We start from the raw sequence: 17,949 nt of genomic DNA, 5'->3' as shown, positions 1-17,949 counted from the left end.
AATCCTGCAAATATTTACCCATGGGCTTTAGCCCTGTTACTGGAATAGCCCAGTTGACTTTGGGAGATGAGACGTGTTAGCTCTGCTGAGCACTTGCGTAAGGCCTGGCAGGACCATAGTTCTGGTCCTTTTCAGGTTCCAATCCATGAAATTAGTTTAATACCCTGCTACAGTCCCTTTCTCTGGAAAGGTTTGAATTTGAGGTCACTTATTTGTTTAAGCAAACAGTTATACTTGAATTTCTTATTGTAACCAAGGAGCTTTGACACTCTGAAGGAGAAAAATTCTCATGGTCCCTACTTTGACAAGCCCTCAATCAAATTGGTGAAAAATATATCCATTCTAAAACAATAAATAGCACAGATTACACAGAAAATTACCTTTCCAGTTCTACAGCTCAACCTTCCCATGTCAAGTGTCATCTGAGAGCAGGTATTTCCAGTTCAGCAGCTCAGCCACTTATGTAAAGAAGGGACTGTAAAAGAACAGTTAGACCTTATCAGTTGTCAGAAAACTCTTTAGTGACTTGATTTTTCTTTATAAAATGTAATAACTGTCAGAGATAAAGAATATATCTCTCTTCCCAACTGGCAGCCAAGGGTAGCTGCAAAGGGCAAGCAGCATGGATACTCATAAATGTGTGATTACAGGCATTTCTACTGATGGAGAGGGGAATATTGATGCAATATTAGTCATTTTTATTGGCTTAATATTCTTCTTTCGTAGCAGCATATCCAAACTGCTACATCTTTCTTCACATACGGTCGTCGTCCATCTAAGATATGCTATTGCTCTTTCCATTTCTAATCCAGAGCTCTCCAGCTCCTTGTGAAAAGGCAGAATATGAGGGTTTGGTGTTGTACATCTTTCCTGTTGATACATCCCTGCCCCTGGAAGAATCACTTTCCAATTCCAGATTGTTGTGCAATACCTCCATCTCCTTCTCTATCATCTGCCCTGTTTCAAGTGACAGTAGCAGGGGCCTCTTGAGACATGTTTTTCACTGTGAGTAGAACGGACATGGTTGTGTGTCCTTCCTGGGACACACCAGGATCCTGTGATGATAGCCCAGGGAAAGTCTGTGTGATGGTAACTTGTTTGTGAATGCATCACCCCAAGGCATTCTTTAAAGGAAAAGGTAATAGGTTTTCAATCACAAGTCTTGGGAGCGAGGTGGTCAGTTGCAGTTTGTGAGTGCTGACAGAGAGACTTTGGAATGGACAAGTGGAAGGGAATCCACCAGTGCTCCTTTAGCACTGTGAAAAATAAATATGGCAAACAATGTCCTTGGAAGGAAACTGTTCTCAGTGTCTGCTCCACCCACCTTTCCTTGGGTAAGAAGCGATGCTGAGAGTAGGCAACAAACAGCTCCATCACAGACTCAGACTGGATTTAACAGCTCTTCACTGGACCGGACTAGGCAGAGTGGGAGACCAGAGAGAACACTCTATGGGAAAGAGATCTCTCTCTGTTTATAGTGCACACTCAAGAAGTTAAGATTCCTTTTTCTCCATGTCATTTCTGTTCCTGTTGGGGCTGTTTCCACCATTAAGCCTAATTACTTAGCTTTTTATGTGCTATCCATTTCTTTTCATCATTTTAAAAACTTCAGTTGCCATAACAACATAATGCAATCAGTGAAACATAACAGCTATTTTCTGTAGTCAAGGTCTGTGCACTGTCAAGGATGTGAGCCATTTAAGCAAATCTTCACCATCCCCCTTCCTCCCTCCTCTTTCTCTCTCTCTTTTTCTCCCTAAACAAGCTCATAACAGGAAGGAGAAACCATCAGGAATAATTAGACACAATAGCAGAGCAAATCCCAATCGTACTCATGCAGTCTAGTCTAATGAACTTCTAGCACTAATCTGGGAAGTGTTGATGTTCTTTTTTAATCACTTTTTTGATGTCATAGATAGATTAGTTGCAGCAGGACCTTGATATTCCACACTAGAGCCGGGAGACCCAGTGCCTATTCAGAGAAAAAGAAAATCAAAAGCGTTACATACTTTGCTCATTTCTTTGTTTTTCATTCCTCATTTTCAGATGCTTATTGAGTATATATGCCCACTGCACCATATTAGTAAATAGAATGGAGTGTATTTTGTAGATTCATGGAATTTAAGCATGAAAAGTCATAGCATCTATTATTAAATCATTGCTGGAAGGCTGGGAGAAACCGCCACGTTTTTGTGTGGGTGGTGAGACTCGCAACAAAGCATAGTATAAGTGCTGGGCTTCTACTGCACACATACATAAAAAGCAGTCTGAAAATAAATCTGGCAGTCTGGTTCAGTGCTATTCTAAGCAGTGTGAATATAAGATCTATCCACAATGTCTTACTCACTCCTTGACCTCCGTGAGGGCTTTCCTGGAATAGTAACGAGTGAGTTTTGAAACCTGGGATTTGGCTTAAGCAGCCTCTCTCTGGCAGAGGACTGAAGGATGTGCTTTGCCTTTATGGAGCTAGTCTGCCACAGGCAGAGTCTTCTAGAGATTTCGAGTTGATCATTGCCTGATCACTCTTTCCACTTGTCTGCTTGTGTTTCAGCACCTTGTCCAAGCAAAGGAAGAATGTCATCAGCTGTGTCACCGTGCATGACTCCCCCTACTCTGATTCCTCCAGCAACAACAGCCCTTACGCCGTGCAACATCGTGCAGGGCAGAATAACGGGAACAGCTACGACACCAAAGGGGTTCCAGAGACTCACTGCAGTGGGAACCCCCGAACGATCATCGTGCCACCACTGAAAACCCAGGCCAGTGAGGTGTTGGTAGAGTGCGATAGCCTGGCACCAGGTAAATTGCACCTCTTCCGTCAAGAAAATTAGTAAGAAATAAATGATTTATCTTGGAAGAATCTCATTGTTCAGTTTCATTTTGTTTGTTTGTTTGTTTGTTTTGTTTTCCAAAAAAACCCACGTGCTCCTGCCCTTCTCTCAAGTGACACATCTGTTCTTGGGAGCCGTATTGCGTTATTTATGTGCCCTGGTTCACTCAGGAGTCACAGGGGCAAGTGTCGGACCCAGTTAGTTCTGTACAAACCCAAGAACAGAATGCAGCCTGTAGCTCAACATTTGACGTTAAAGGCTCACAAATGCAAGTGTGAACCTTTGCTGCCTTGCCTTTCCATAGTTGTATTTTAAAATGGGTAAGAGATTGAAAACACATGTGAATTTTCATCCAAACTTGTTGACGTTTCTGGGAAGAACATTTCCCCAGGATCTTCATTATGGACTGATGAGGTTTGCTCATCCAGAACCTCTGCAATGCTAGATAGTAGGATGTGTTGAAAAGAGGTTTATGGTGGAAGTCTGGCATGAAGCAACTGGCTTTGAGCTACTTGGCAGTCTTCGCTTTTGATGCACTGCTGCTGAACACAAAGGTTCAAAGGGTGAGCCCCCCCACTAGCACCTTCTCCCTCCCTTCCCACTCACCTTGATGTTAGGCAAGACAGGGATTTTTTATGCTGTGCACACCATACTTTCCTTCCTCTCCTTGGGATTTGTACCTGCGTTGTACAGTTCTGCTGGCAGAACAGTTTCTTGCACTTCTGAAGGGTCTATAAAGCCTTCTTCAGGCCTGCTTTGGGTCCAGTTATCAGGTTTGCTTGTCTGCCTCTAGGATAACAGGCTGGTCGTGTATACGAAGCACTGCTGAGGTATTCTGTTAATTAAGAGAAACAGTTTTCTTACCCTGCTTCTGTTGTATGTCTCCTCCCAAAAGCCACTCTGGAGGAGACTCAGTGAGGAAAAGGTAGGGTGAGCAATTAAAGAATGTGATGTAAGCTACAAATGTGTTTCCTTTCCTGGCACAGTCACCACCAGTCACCACTCATCCTCCTACAAGTCCAAGTCCTCCAGCACCGTGACCTCCACCAGCGGTCACTCTTCAGGGAGCTCGTCTGGAGCCGTTGCCTATAGGCAGCAGCGACCAGGAGCACATTTCCAGCAGCAGCAGCCTCTTAATCTAAGTCAGGTAAGTCAACCAAGACTGATTTTGGTGGTGCATCATCCAGCTGTTCCCTACTGCTCCTGCAGCACGGGCTGTCCCGTTCCAGTCTAGTGATAGTTGAGCCCCATGTTGAGTTTGATCAGCTGGTTTTTACTTGACTGCAGAGCTTGATCCTCCCGCTCAGGCAGCAGAGGTAGTGCAGATCACACCCTTGAGTGGGCTGGTGGTACTCTTACCACATGTTCTGAAGTCAGATGTGAGTGAGAATAACAGTGTGAGTGGGAATAACGTGAGAGGAAAGTGCAGCGGCTTGGCCCCAACAGAGTTGAGCAGGAGCACATAGGAAGGACTGAGTTCTCCTTAGCTATAGGTAACCATGGGGAGGGTATCTTGCAAGTGAAGTGCATAAGCCCAGCTGTGGGATTGGAAGAGAAGTCAAAGCAAAGCCTCTGTGCATACACATGACCTCATGAGCATATGACCTCATTGTGCATATACGTGACCTAGGAGTTTGATCCATCCTGTGATAAACGTGAGCTGAGATCTGGGCAAATCCCATTTCTTGGAAGCATGCAGTTCTCAAAATGTTTCACAGTCTGTGATTAGACGGGAGCTTCAGTAAATAATCGCCTTTTCACATCCTGCACCAGGGGCCTCTTTCTTCCCTGGGGTGAGGTAACAAGAGTAGAGAAGTTACAGCACAGTTACCAGTGTTTCAAGAGGAGAAAGTTTGGAGAGCTCAGAGGACAGGTGAATGAACAGAGCTGTTTTTTAAAAAGAAAAGTAATTTGATGGAGAAGAATGTCCCCTCCCCCTCAAAATGCAGATGAAATTTAAAAATGTGAACAAATTTTAAATAAAAGTGCATGAAAATGGAGGAACTGGGCAAGATGCTGTTTGCAAGAGCTGGGGAGGAGTGTGGCTGCTGCATTTCAGACCACAATGACTGCGCAGGGCGTGCTTACAAAGTGGGTGAGAAGGTTTGGAAGAATAGACGGAGATAGCATGGGGCATTTTCCTTCTTGTCTTCTAATTCCTACTTTATGGGTAATTTAATGCTCTGACTACAAATGACAGGGAAAACTCCTTACATTATTGTGCAGTGCAAGAAAACAACTTAGAAAATCCCTGGAAAAAAAGTGCATTGCTCCTGTCCCACTGCAAGAAGTTGCCTGTGCTCAAGTGACTATAGCAGATTACACGAGGGCACCAGACACCTGCAGGATCTGATCAAACCAAGGGTTGTATCTCTAAAAAATAACATGGTTATTTTTACTAACCAAGGAAATTATTAACTGCAAACACCCAAACTGAGCAAAAATAAACTGCCTGTTCCAGGCATAGTTAGGCAATTTCATTCCCCTGAGCTATCTGCACAGTACATTTTGTCAGCAGAGAGTTCACTAACAAAAACCATGTTTTGTGTGAACAACTGGACTTGTGGAAGATGTTCTTGGGAGCTGAGCATCCAAGGCTTTGTCTTTGTGGTAGCTGTGCCAGCAGCTTGTGGCTCAAACTGAGGGACTTGTTGACCTCTTGGGGGGAATTTCAGTCAATGTAAGAAACTACAGGGATGATGTCTGAAACCTAGGCTTGCGAGGGACTCATTGCTGTCACCTGTTTCCAAGGGAAGACTGGTGGTGCTGCGGGTGTCAGGAGGAGCACAAGAGACTTCCCTGAGGCTGTCCTGGCATTGCAGGGAGGTTCCCAGGCACTATTGAGGAGGTGAAGAGCCATCTCTTGTGTTGTAACTGCTTATCACTGTTGCTGTCTTTATCCAGGCCCAGCAGCACATCACGACCGACCGCACAGGGAGTCACCGGAGACAGCAAGCCTACATCACTCCAACGATAGCTCAGGCCCCGTACTCTTTCCCGCACAATAGTCCCAGCCATGGTACAGTTCATCCCCACTTGGCCGCGGCGGCCGCTGCTCACCTGCCCACCCAGCCCCACCTGTACACATACACCGCCCCCGCCGCCCTGGGCTCCACGGGCACCGTCGCGCACCTGGTGGCCTCCCAAGGGTCTGCACGGCACGCGGTGCAGCACACCACCTACCCCGCCAGCATCGTCCACCAGGTCCCTGTCAGCATGGGCCCGCGCGTCCTGCCCTCACCCACCATCCACCCGAGCCAGTACCAGGCTCAGTTTGCCCACCAGACCTATATCAGTGCTTCTCCAGCCTCCACAGTCTACACTGGATACCCACTGAGCCCTACCAAGGTGAACCAGTACCCTTACATCTAAACACTGGAATAAAAGAGCGAGAGACGCACCCATCCCGGGGGGAGTGAGGCAGCCGCTTTTGTATTGAAGAACATGAGAAACTTAACAATGCAATGGGAGGCTCGTGTGAAACTTGAACGAAGGAGACTTTAAGGAAGAAAAGAAAAAGAGGAAAGAAGGGGGAGAACCAATTCTACAATTTTTATTTAAAAAAAAAAAAAAGAAAATGGAAAAAAAAAGAACAGAAAAAAAAATAAACCACAAAAAACCAACCATTCTGCACCAAACTAGAGAGAAAGAGAGAAGCAGAAGGACCCTCCAGCGGGTCTTGTCTTTTGAAGAACTTCACCAACAGACTTTTAAAGGTTATTTTCATCCAATAGTGAGCTACATTTAGAAATTTGTTGTCCAAAACACCTACAATGAAATCCATTAGGTTTTTAATCCTATAGGTATATGGATTAGGGATTTATCCAGCTTTTCAAAGGGTTTATACCCCACCTTTGCAGTGGTTTTTGTATCCCAAAGTATACACAAGTTTTGGTGGATTTTTAATGGAAAAAGAAAGTGGGTAAGAGAGGCTGAGGTAGGAGGATAAAATGTTGTCCCAGTGCTCTAAATTTGGACCTAACACTGCTACATTTAAACGCACCTGGGCAAATCCAGCCATGCAGCATTGGTTGAGAGCAGAAGCAATGGGGGTATTTCTCCCTTTTCTTGAACACACTGGATAAATCCCTGAGAAATACTGTTCCTAAACAAGATCTCTAATAATGTATGTTGGATTTCAGTTGCGTTTTATTTTAGGTTTTTTTTCGGAAATGTTCCTTTTTAATCCCTAGCCGTTTTAGTATAGGAGGAGACATTTTAGCTGCCCCCAGCCCTCTGCCCCCAGCCCCGGTAGAATGTAGCACTATACAGGTCATACCCCTTTTTACTCTTTTGTGTTGAACTTCAACGATACCAATAGACTATTCCTCAATGTGATTGCACAAAGAAAAGTGATATAACATAGGCATGTAACAAATGTGATTGTCCAGGTATGTGCGTGTGCGTGCGTGTGTGTGCGTGTGCGTGCAGATGCTGCCTTCTCTCTGTGGTGTGTTCCTCGGCACAGCCATTACAACTGTCACAGTCTTAGTTTTACATCATTCCCTCGTAGTGCCTTACCGAACTACAGACGCGGTTTAAGGGTTTACTTCCACTGGTACTCCTAGAAACTGACTGAGGCTAGTCGGAATTTACTCTCAGCTCTTTTTCTTCTCTTTTTTTCTCTTTTCTTTTTTTTTTTTTTTTTTTTTTGTTTTTTTGTTGGTTGTTTTGGGGGGGTTGTTATTGCTGATTTTCTCCTTCTGCTGGTGGTGTTGGGGTTTTTTTCACGTCGTCAATCTTAGCTCACTTGGCGAGGTGTTGGGGAGGCTCATTGGGGTCAGAAGTGTGTATAACTGAGTGTTTTGTCAAGCACTGGATGGGCTGGAAGTGACCAGGTCAGTTGTGAGACCCAGGGTGACTTCCAGGGGGTCTGGGGATTTGTTTCTGGACTGGTCTGTTTTTGTCCTGTTGAAATAGCAGGTTTCCTCCCCGGAAACTGAATTCTCATTCTGCTGTTTGACGATGTTCTTGATGGAGTGGGAGGACAGCGTCCACCCTCATCATTGGGTTGTCCTGGTTGTGTGTCTGAAATGGGAACAAACATTTAGCCCTTGAAAGGGGGAAACACTAGTGGTTGCCAACATCTCTCACTGTTGATGAGAAGGGGTCAGGAAAGGGCTGGAGTCCCAAAGCAAGCATGAGAAAATCCAGTTGAGAGAGTCAATCTCAGGTTTCTTAAGTGAAAAGAGTGTTTTAATACATCGAGCCTTACCCACTCTAACAGAGCTGTGACACTGTGTGCCTCCCCTCCTCTCTTCTCACCTACACCTCAAAAAACTGCCTGCAGCAGCAGAGTGACCCTGGAACTGGAGAGCACAGTGGTGCTGCAGTCCTCCACATGAAGGAATGCTACACGGTTGTCTTGTTTTCCAACAGTTTTTAAAGAGAGCCTTTCCTGTAGTTGGTTTGGTTCAGAGGGGAGTTTTCCTGGTAGCGGCAGTTTCACTGGTGCATCAGTACTTGGAAATGTCTCAAGAGTACCCAGGCATGTGCATGTCCTGAGGAGGAAGGAGAGAAAGGAATTTAGTAAAACATTTCCATGAAAGCTGAAGTCTTTGTGGCTATTTGGTTCCACTCTACATTTCCCTGTAACTAGAGCATGAAGTAGTCAGGTATTTTGCAAGATGCTGGAAAATAGCAGGTTCATTGGCAGGGTGGTAAGGGATAGTTTCCCTGAGTGGAAGTGATGAAGAAGGCTCTCTCAAGTTGGAAAAGCTGACAGAAAGACAAGCACAATATATTGGCTTGTGGTAACTGCTTGGCTGGCCTGGAAGAAGAAGGGATCCCACTATGCATAGGCTGTTCAACAAGGCTGTTGTCTTCTGGCAAACCACCAAATAACCTCCCTGGTTGCCAGCTCTGGTTCCTGGGCTACCCTTGCACAGTTTTCTTTTCCTGCCTATCCTTCATTCCAGCTCAATATACTGTAGATGAGGATGCAATCTCCCAGCAGCCTATGCACCTTACCCCCCCTTTCTTTGGAAAGACAACATGTCCCCTTTCACCTGAGACAGGAAAATAAAGCCCTGCTCTCTCTCTCTTGCATTCCTCTCCTCTCCCACCAGTTCGGGAGTGAGAGCGTCATGCTGCTTATGTCATGAAAAGGAAAGATAATGTTATTTTATTGTATGGTTGTTACAATTATGATTATTATTTTATTATTATTGTATTTTACTCTGGGTTTTAATTGCACACGCATTCCTTAAACTTTGTAGGGTTTTTTTTCTCTTAGTATTGTTGTTACTGTTCTTAATTTTATTTCTCTTCATCAGTGGCATTGGAAGGGTTGCTGTGATTGTGAGAACTGCAGGAGAAAGGAGGAATGAAATTATTCCGAGGATGAAAACTCTGCCACTAACCGGGGGGGTGTGGGGCCACTCCGTGAGAGTGGTTACAGCCTTGAGGAACAGGAGTTATCCTCTCAGTCACATCTGCATTTAAGAATAAGTCCAGAAAACATTCATTCAGAGGCCAAAACCCAACAGCAGCTAACGTAATGATCTGTCAGGAGAGCTGGATCAGAGGCAGGTAAGGACCTTGGTGCCTCAGGATCCAGCTCACCATCACTCAGTTTGATAGGACATTTGTATAAGATTAAGACTTGTTTGTGCTCCAGGCCAGGATCATTGGGCCCTGTGGATGAGTCCAAGGCCACGCTACATGTTAAGGGTTTGGTTTTCCTAAAGGAGGAAGCAGACAGGTGGCTCTCCAGAAACAGGAGTATTGAAGGAGCCACGGCAGCCGCGCGTGCGGCTCAGTCCCATCACTGGATAAAGCACACTGGTGCAGATGGATGGCATCAGCTGGGTAAAGCATGGCTGCAGACAGGGCAGTGTTCCTCCTCTAATCTTCCACTCTCACTGAAGGTTAGATGTCCACAGGGTCAGGATGTTTGGTTTGATTTTTTTGTTGTTGTTTGTTTCTGATGTAGATTTTCCCTTCTTTTATAATTATTTGTTGTGGAAATTTGTTAAGCTGTTCTGGTTGCTACAGTTTAGATATTTATGGTTTCATTTGTGTTACCTGCTCTGTTAGAATAGGGGGAAGCAGTGACTGAATTTAAATTCCATTAAAAAATTACAGGACTTCAGCAGAGACTGAAAGTTAATCATGCGCTTGAGTGCTTTACTAAAGAACAGACTTAAACCCTTCAAGTTAAATACTTGTTTATGTGCTCCTGTAGCCTAGGGCCAGCAAAATCACAGTAATGTTTTACTTGTACTAATTGCATTTTCCCTGTGTTCCCATCTGACCTGCTCTCCCATGTGGGCTCAGATCTGATTTTGGGGGCCTTTTGGCAGCAGAGCTGTTACAACAGCACAGGATGGCTGTGAGAAGGAGTGCAGTGCGTATCGGAGGAGCCACTTTTCACATTGTCCATCCTGGAGTTGCTGGTCTGCCAGCTGTAGGTGGTCAGATGATAGCAGTGATGGGATGCTGATTGCAAGAGATGCACAGCAGAACCATCAAATTGCTTTGATGGTGAAACACTGTGTGAGAGCTGTTTTCTGGCAGGTATGAGGGAGCTGAGCAACACCTCCTCCCTCACACCTGTACAAAGGCATTGTATGGATAAAGGTGTGGTTGGTCACAGGGGAAGCGGTCATTTCAGCAGAGGAAGCAAAAGCTTTGCATGCTGTCAGTACCACACACATAACAGCCAGCTTGTTGTGTTTGCAGAATCCTTTGGAGAGGAAATAGGATTGGCATGATTTGGTTCAGTTGGTGTTCCTTGTGTGCATAGGGTAAATGGCATGGAAACTTGAGAGGGGAAGCGAATGTTTAAATGCTGGAAGTTTTATGGGTGGCTTATGGCTGGCACAGTGAGAAAGTGGTCCTTTTCCCCATCATCTTGTCTTGCATTCTTCTTGTGCAGAAAGCACAGATGTTGCCGCTCCTCGGAGATGGATGTTCAATTTCCTGCTGTGAAGCCAGAATGCAGGAGGGAGGGGAGAGAACTGCCAACATGAGCAGATTGGAAAACCCAAATGGAAGCACTTCTCACTGTAGATTGGGTCAAATCCAGTCATTAGAGAGAGCAAATGCAATTCCATCTTCCTCAGCAGAGTTTTACCTGCTTGTACCCAACAAATTGGGCCTTGGCAGGTCTCTTACTCTCTCTCTTTCCCTAGTAGTTTTGTCACAATATGTAAAACATTCCAAGAAAGGGACACTTCTGACTGTGACATTTTTCCTTTTTTTATACTTTCAAGGAATTGTGTCTTTTTAGCTTGGTTTGAAGGCAATTCCATTAGCAAATCTGAAGGGCAATAAACCTGTTTTTTTCTTTAACCAAAGATACTTTTTTTTAAGAAAGAGAGAAAGAGACCCCCACCTACTCCAGAAATTAAATGAAGCCACGAGTCATGAGCACCAGGCAATGAGGATGCACCGTGGAATTACATTTTCTGTTCCCTTTTTTTTCTTTTTCTCTCTCTCTCTCAAGTTTCTGCCATTGTTTTGAGTACTAGCTTGATGAGCAGAGAAATTCACACTAAATATTGCTGCTATCCTAAACTGTAGGGGATGTCAAAAGTGTTTTTCTTCTCTCGTTATTGTTCTCATTGATTTAAGTGTTGTAGTGGTGACAATGTGTGGAAATGGTGAGCTGTGTAGTGGGGATAAGCTTCTGGATGCTCTGCATGCTTCTGTAGTGTCTCCTTCTCTGGATTTAGGATGCTGGGTTTGTTCTGTGGGTTGGACCCCAAACAGTGATGCTATGGTCAGGACAGGCACAGCAGGGCAAAGGTACTGGACTTACACTCATGTTCTTCCATGGCTTGGCAATCAGCCCATTAGAGAACTGCAGTACTATTTGTGGGCCAAATCCTGGAAACCTGTATGCAAGGTGTGCAGGGGATAGACAGTGCAGAAGGGAAAAATGTGGGAAGGAAATGTTTTCCCTCTTTCTGTTGACATAGCTGTCCCTGCTGTGATCCCATGTGCTGTGGGAGCCTCAAAGCAGTTCATCTGTGGTCCTGGGCACTCATCTACATCACCTCCCTCAGCGCTCCTGTGAGAAGGGCCTGTGTCTGAAGTTCAGGAGTCCCCATCCTACTTCTCAAGGCTCACTTACGTGCCTACAAATCATTTTGCCCTCTCCAGACTTAGGGAGAAGAAGATGAGTCTGTGCTGCTGGGGTTCTCCCACTGCCGTACTCCAACAAAGCTGCCTCTGATGATGGTGAGAATTTCTCCCTGAGCTGTAGAGTTAGGTTTTTTTACACCATTTTGACACCGTTTCACAGTGGTGCTCGAAGAGATGGTGGCAGTCCTGTTGTCAAAGGCTGTGTGTAGGCTCGTTGCTGGAGTACTGCATTGGATGAGAGGCGCTGGGCTTTCCAGGCTGGTCTCCATCCCCATGGTCCATCCTTCCCACCACCCGGGAACACCACTACCTGCGTGTGTTGCTGTGACGCCACCACGCTCACACCCGCCCTGGGCACGCAGCAAGACCCACTGCAGGGGCAGCCCCTGGAAGTAAGCCCGGGCAGTGTGCAGGGGAGCACTGCCAACCCAGGGCTCTGTGCTGAAGGTGTCTGGTTCCCTTGGGGCAAATGTAATCGCTGGGAATGACCCCCGAGGCAGTAGTTAGTTTTCTGTGAGGAGCTGCTGATGCAGGTGAAGGTGTGAGAACCCGTCTGGAGGTAAACTGAGGTGAGCTCTGCGTGTGTCACATGCTTTCAGTGGGAAGACATGGGTTTAGAGCATTTGTGTGTGTTGAGAGTGAAATTTGAATGGTAGATTGGCTTGGTTCTTCAGAAATCTTAGGAAGCATACTAGGAGGCTTTGCATTCGGCATTTGTGGTTTGAAACTCCTGTTTCTCATTTACGGGTTAGCTTTGTCCTTCCAATTTTAGCAGTGCTGCTATAACAGACTATTCATGTGTGTTTGAAGATAAAGTTTTTGTTTTTAATCTTTTGCTTATCATAGTTAATCTAAGAAAGGCAATACTAAAGGTATATTTTTTCCAAAAATGATATTTTTTACTGCACTGATAAATATTGTGACATCTCTGTTCTTAACTCTTTCGCTGTGAGGGGAACTGTGTGCAGATTCACACAAACCTTGTAAATACTTGTGTGTACTTCTGACAGCCAGGGATTATTTTTCCTTCCTTCCTCCCTTCCTCCCTCCCTTCCTTCCTTCCTCCCTCCCTCTCTTCCCTCCCTCCCTTCCTCCCTCCCTCTCTTCCTCTCTTCCTTCCTTCCACCCTTCCTTCAACCTTCCCTCCCTTTCTCCTTCCTTCCACCTTTCCTTCCACCCTCCCTCCTTCTCTTCTTCCCTCCCTCCCTCATTTCCTTCCTCATTTTCTTCCTTCCTCATCTCCTTCTTTTTTTTTTTCTTTCTTTCAAACAAGGTTTCCTCTTGAAACAGAAAGCAATGGGGCAACAATGCTCAGCAAAAGCAAAGCTTATCCCACTTTCAGAACATAGCCAAGGAGTTTTTGCAGTGCTGGCATAGAGTTAATATTTAAGCCGATGTATTTTGATTTTTTTTTTTTTAGCAAACTGTTTGGAAAGGAATAAGACAGATTAGAAAAGCTTCGGTCTGGAATTCTGATCAGAAATGTTATCCATCTATTTTATGGCACCTCTGATTTTCCTTCTGTTTTCTTTTTCTTTAAAAAAAAAAAAGTAAAAAATGAAAAAAAAGGCTTGTTGCAGGCTTGCTCACCTGAGCTCTAGGCTGGTCAGCAACTGTCCCAGGAGTGCCTCGTGCTCTGGGACCGCCGGCTCCTTTGGAAGCAAACCCACTGATCAGGATTCTGGATTCTGATTGCTTCAAAGGGTATCCCCTGGTACTGTGGGATACCTTTGTTTTTTTAAAAGAAGGATTTAAATACACTTACATTACGCAAACTGTGACCTAATGGCAATAATTACCTCAAATGTGGGCATTCATCCTGGTTTTAGCCTTTTTGAAATCATGTAGCCAGCTTGAACTTTGATTCAAAGACTCTGAACTCCATAGGGGCGGAATAGCGATAAATGCCCACCCTGGTCATTGTTGCTTGAGTGAATTCTGAAGACAGTGAATCTTTAAAAAGAAAAAAAATTAAACCAAGGAATAGATTACTCTTTTATGTATTTTAATCAATTGTGATGTTAAAATGCACATGTAAGTATATATGTTTATAGCTACTGTAAAATGCTTTGGCCTTCTAGAAGATATTAATGAGTCACATTTTAAACCAATGTGAACTGAATAATAGACTGTGGCTACTTAACAGTTTTCTGCCTACATTTTATAGTTATTACAGTGTTTTATAGTTTACATTTAAACTGGTACTTTTTAAGGGAAATCTTATGTTTATAAGTGTCACCTTCAAAAACTCAATACAGCTGCCTCTTCTTAATTTCACCCGTTAAAAATGGAAAAGTACAAGTGTGTTTTTAATATGTATATTCTGTTTTGAGATATAACATAGTGTTGGAAAGTCAGTCCAGAGATGAAGTAATCCACTGTATTCCAAAGTCTGATCAAAAAAACACTCCACCCACTTTGAAGATTTAGTTCAACAGATAAGCTATTTGTTTGTTCGTTTGTTTTAATAATGTGCTTTATCAGGCGTCCCTGGGTTGAAGCAGGGATCACGACACGAAATTCACTGTTCTATGTAGGATCCTCATCTGGATGAAGATACCCACATCAGGAGAATGAAGGATATTCAAAGGAAGGATTGTATTGTATTATTGATAAATCATTAGCCAAACAATTAATACCTGAGGTAGTGAATGCCTGTTTTATTTTTGGGGATGGGGTTGGGGGTGTGTTTGTGAGCTTGTGTGTGTGTGTGTGAGCCACTCAGAGGCAATGCTGTAATTTGGCTTTCATCTGTTCACCCCTTTCTTACAAATTATGCTTACCACCACAGAAATGTTTTAAACCAGTAAACAAAATACAAAGTTCACTGACCATCTCCTTGTCAACTCTGTTTTCTCAGCCCATGCCAGTTCCTGATAATGATGTTTCTCTGCTGCTCTTACCCTGTAATTTGCATTTTGATATATCACATTCCCCACTCCCTGGTCTCACTCAGCCTGTCTAGTTTTTTCTGTTGCGTTCTTTCACTTGGGTAAACAACAAACATGGTATAAATGTCTGCTGGGCAAAATGGTACTTTGAGGTCATGAAAGTACAGGAACTGGCATTTAAAAATATATATATGTACATCTCAGCTCCAGCAGTGGAGCTCGGGTACTCACGGGAGGGCTCCTTACGTGTTTCCACCATGCCTGGTGGGGCTATATCAGTCAGCTTAGAGCAGAGGTAGTGAACAGGAGCAGCCGGCGATGCTTTGCACTTGGGCACCTGTGCTGCTCCCCGTACAATCAGCAGCGGTGGGGTCGGGGGAGTGCAACCCGCCTCCTCCTCCGGCAGCACCGTTCCAGGGGGCAGCCATGCCTGCCCCGCTGTCCACATTCCCAAAACGATAAGGTGTCATACGGTGAGCCAGGATTGTCAGCAGCGCTCGGGCCAGCTGGAAAAAGCTCACCCTCCCTCACCGTTCACCACCACCCAATCCACAGGCTTTGCTGCCCCCGGCTCCTGCCTGGTCTCCTGTTCTTTTGGGAAGGAGTCAGAGTCACAAATACCAGCACACTCAAATGAAGGAGCCAGAGAGTCTTGATAAATGCTTTGGCTTGCAGCTTGTTAGGGAAGAAGGGGTTTCCAACACTGGCAACGCACATCCTGTAGGATCTGGATGGTTACATATAGCACCTCTGCCCTCACAAGGAAAAAAGTGCTTCTGAACGCTCCCACCTCACGTGGTTACATACAACACTTCTGACTTTTCCCCCGTTATCCCTTATGTGTTTGATTTTTTTAATTTTCTTTTATATTTTTTTGCTCTGTATTCTTTAAATGAAACTTCCACAGATATTCCAGGGCACAACCATTTCAGGTGTAAAAAGGATCTCCACATCCCATGTTTCACCAACAAAGCAATCAAGGCGTTTTGGGTACCAGATTCTACTTGGGCAGAACCAGAATGTAGCCTGTATATTTCATACCAAATCCAATTTCTGAAAGGAGAGGAAGTGTCATTAATAGCTTTAATAAAGGAGTGTGTGTGAGAGAGAGAGAGAGAGAGAGAAAGAGAGGAAGCGAGAAAGAGAGAAGAAGGAGGGGCATCTTGGAAGGTGAAAAGTCTAGATTTTGGGTAGTTAAAAACGAACCAATGGGTGAAACATTTTTTTTATGAGCTGTAAAATCCTCTTAAAAACGGAAGGGGTGAAATGGAGGGAATATTTTATGCCTTTCGACTGCCCACAAGCCCAGTGTACTCTGGATGGAAAGTGGAAGTTAATATACACTGCACCAAAATTATTAAGGGGAAGGGGGGGCGGAGCTGTGAAATGCTATTGTAATCACAAGAGAAAAGATGCCCCTGCCCCAGCTCTGGATCTCAAGTGGTTCTTTCTCTACAGTATCATCTCAGCCCAGTAACCCCACGAAAGCCCTGAGCCGTTGTGTTCCTTCACTGTACGGTTTCTGTAATAAGAGTGTTAATCCATGTTAATCTTTGTGAAAATTATTGTGTGCAACAGTATTTTCTTGTGTACTGCTTTTTACCTATGTGAATTGTCCCTTTTCTGTTTTCTTTTTTTTTCTTTCCTTCCTCTTTTTTCTTTTTTTTTCTTTTAGTAATACGTCTTTCTTCTTTTTAAAGAAAAAACAAAAACAAACTGATGTGTTGTAGACCTATATGTAACCTATTCCTTAGTCTCATATTATAGGTATGTAATAAGAATGGATATTTTACTTGGCTTTAGAATGTTTTACAAGAAAACTAATTCTTAACCAATCAAGTTCTTGCTACTAAAAAAAAAGAAAATGCTTGTGTTTTTCATCATGACGTTGTGTGCTTCTAATTAATAATCATTTTCGTTGTAGAAAAATGGAGTGAATTTATATTAGTCTTGGAAACTAATAATAGCATTGTAAATTTATGAGATGATTTTAACAGAAAATACATTATAGAAGAATATAGTTATTTTAATTGTAATATTACTAACTGTAGGGTGAGAAAGGAGGTCCCGTTGTGGTGAACTATGTTATAGCTTGTTATTCACGGTTTCTTTTTGATCATTTTTTCGGTCTCTGAGGTGAAACGAGTTATTAATCAGAATTTGTCAACTCACATATGCATATTGTATATGTGTAGAAATGTAATCACACTTTGTCTTGGAATTACATTAAACTGTTTTAAGTCACTGCAAAGTTTGCGTGTCTGTATGTCTTCTCGCTAGTTTGATCTGAACATTTGGTTAGTTTTTAGATCCTATTATTTAATCTCCTCAGTCTATTGGAAAAACAGCACTAATAGTATCATTAATAATAAAATAGTTTTCCCTTTGAGGTGACATGTTTAGATTTGTGAGATGTATTTTTTTCCCGGGGCAGAAGAGCATCTGCGTTCAGATGCTTTGCCGAAGCACAGAAGGCTGCACAGAGCTGCCGTGTGCGGCTCTGTCAAGAGCTCTGTGCTACGTCCCACGGTACCGATTGGAGTGTGGATATCGGCTGCAAATGTAGGTCTGGTTTTCCTTTTAGCCTGAGCCCCCATTTCATTTGCTCCCTTTCTTTTCTTTGCTAAGTCCCAGCTGAGCTTTGAAAGGCTTAAGTAGACATTAAGATGCTGAAACCACCACCTGTTGGCAATTGCCATACCTGCCTTTTGGGCTGTGCCTGACTCTCACCGTGAGGTTCACTCAGGAGCATCTGCAATGAGTCCCCTATTGTACCATAGCATCACCTCGGAGGAGGCCAGTGGCTCCTCAACAACTCCTCTTAATGGAGGGAGTGTAAGACTGACCTGGATTTGTTGTTGACCTTTCCCAACATAGTGACTCATATGCAAGCTACTAGGTTTCCAGCCTGTGGGATTCATCTTGTTAATTCAGCTTCTTCCTTCCTGGGGATGGCCAGAGGGATGTTCACAGAGCTGAACTGGACTGCTCTAAAGTACAGGGACACGCTTTGAGTTTGCTGTCTGGCAAATTGCTTCTGCAGTCGTGTGATCACCGCCGGATGGCCCTGCACAGCACTGCCGGGCGATGCGATTGCGTCAGGACATAAACCTTCAGGAGACTCGTTTTATCAGTGA

At 44.1% G+C, this 17,949-nt stretch overlaps 1 protein-coding gene across 4 annotated transcripts in view; it reads left to right on the top strand.

The window, feature by feature from the left end:
* The window catches only part of HIPK2 (homeodomain interacting protein kinase 2), a 140,427-nt gene extending 123,364 nt beyond the window's left edge, over positions 1 to 17,063 (top strand). For 3 of the 4 annotated variants that reach the window (XM_064654782.1, XM_064654780.1, XM_064654781.1), the window contains 3 exons: positions 2,552 to 2,799; positions 3,818 to 3,978; positions 5,736 to 17,063. In XM_064654782.1, coding sequence (XP_064510852.1) covers positions 2,552 to 2,799; positions 3,818 to 3,978; positions 5,736 to 6,203 — 877 coding nt within the window. In that variant the 3' untranslated portion in view covers positions 6,204 to 17,063. Of the gene's footprint in view, positions 1 to 2,551; positions 2,861 to 3,817; positions 3,979 to 5,735 lie in introns of those variants that run through there. The other variant, XM_064654783.1, reaches the window with a different exon arrangement.
* The last annotated feature ends 886 nt before the right edge of the window (positions 17,064 to 17,949 follow it).

This window comes from Pseudopipra pipra, chromosome 5 (assembly GCF_036250125.1).
Source record: "Pseudopipra pipra isolate bDixPip1 chromosome 5, bDixPip1.hap1, whole genome shotgun sequence".
Classification (NCBI taxonomy): domain Eukaryota; kingdom Metazoa; phylum Chordata; class Aves; order Passeriformes; family Pipridae; genus Pseudopipra; species Pseudopipra pipra.
Note: the sequence above shows the minus strand (reverse complement) of the source record. Positions and strands in the feature narration are given on the sequence as shown.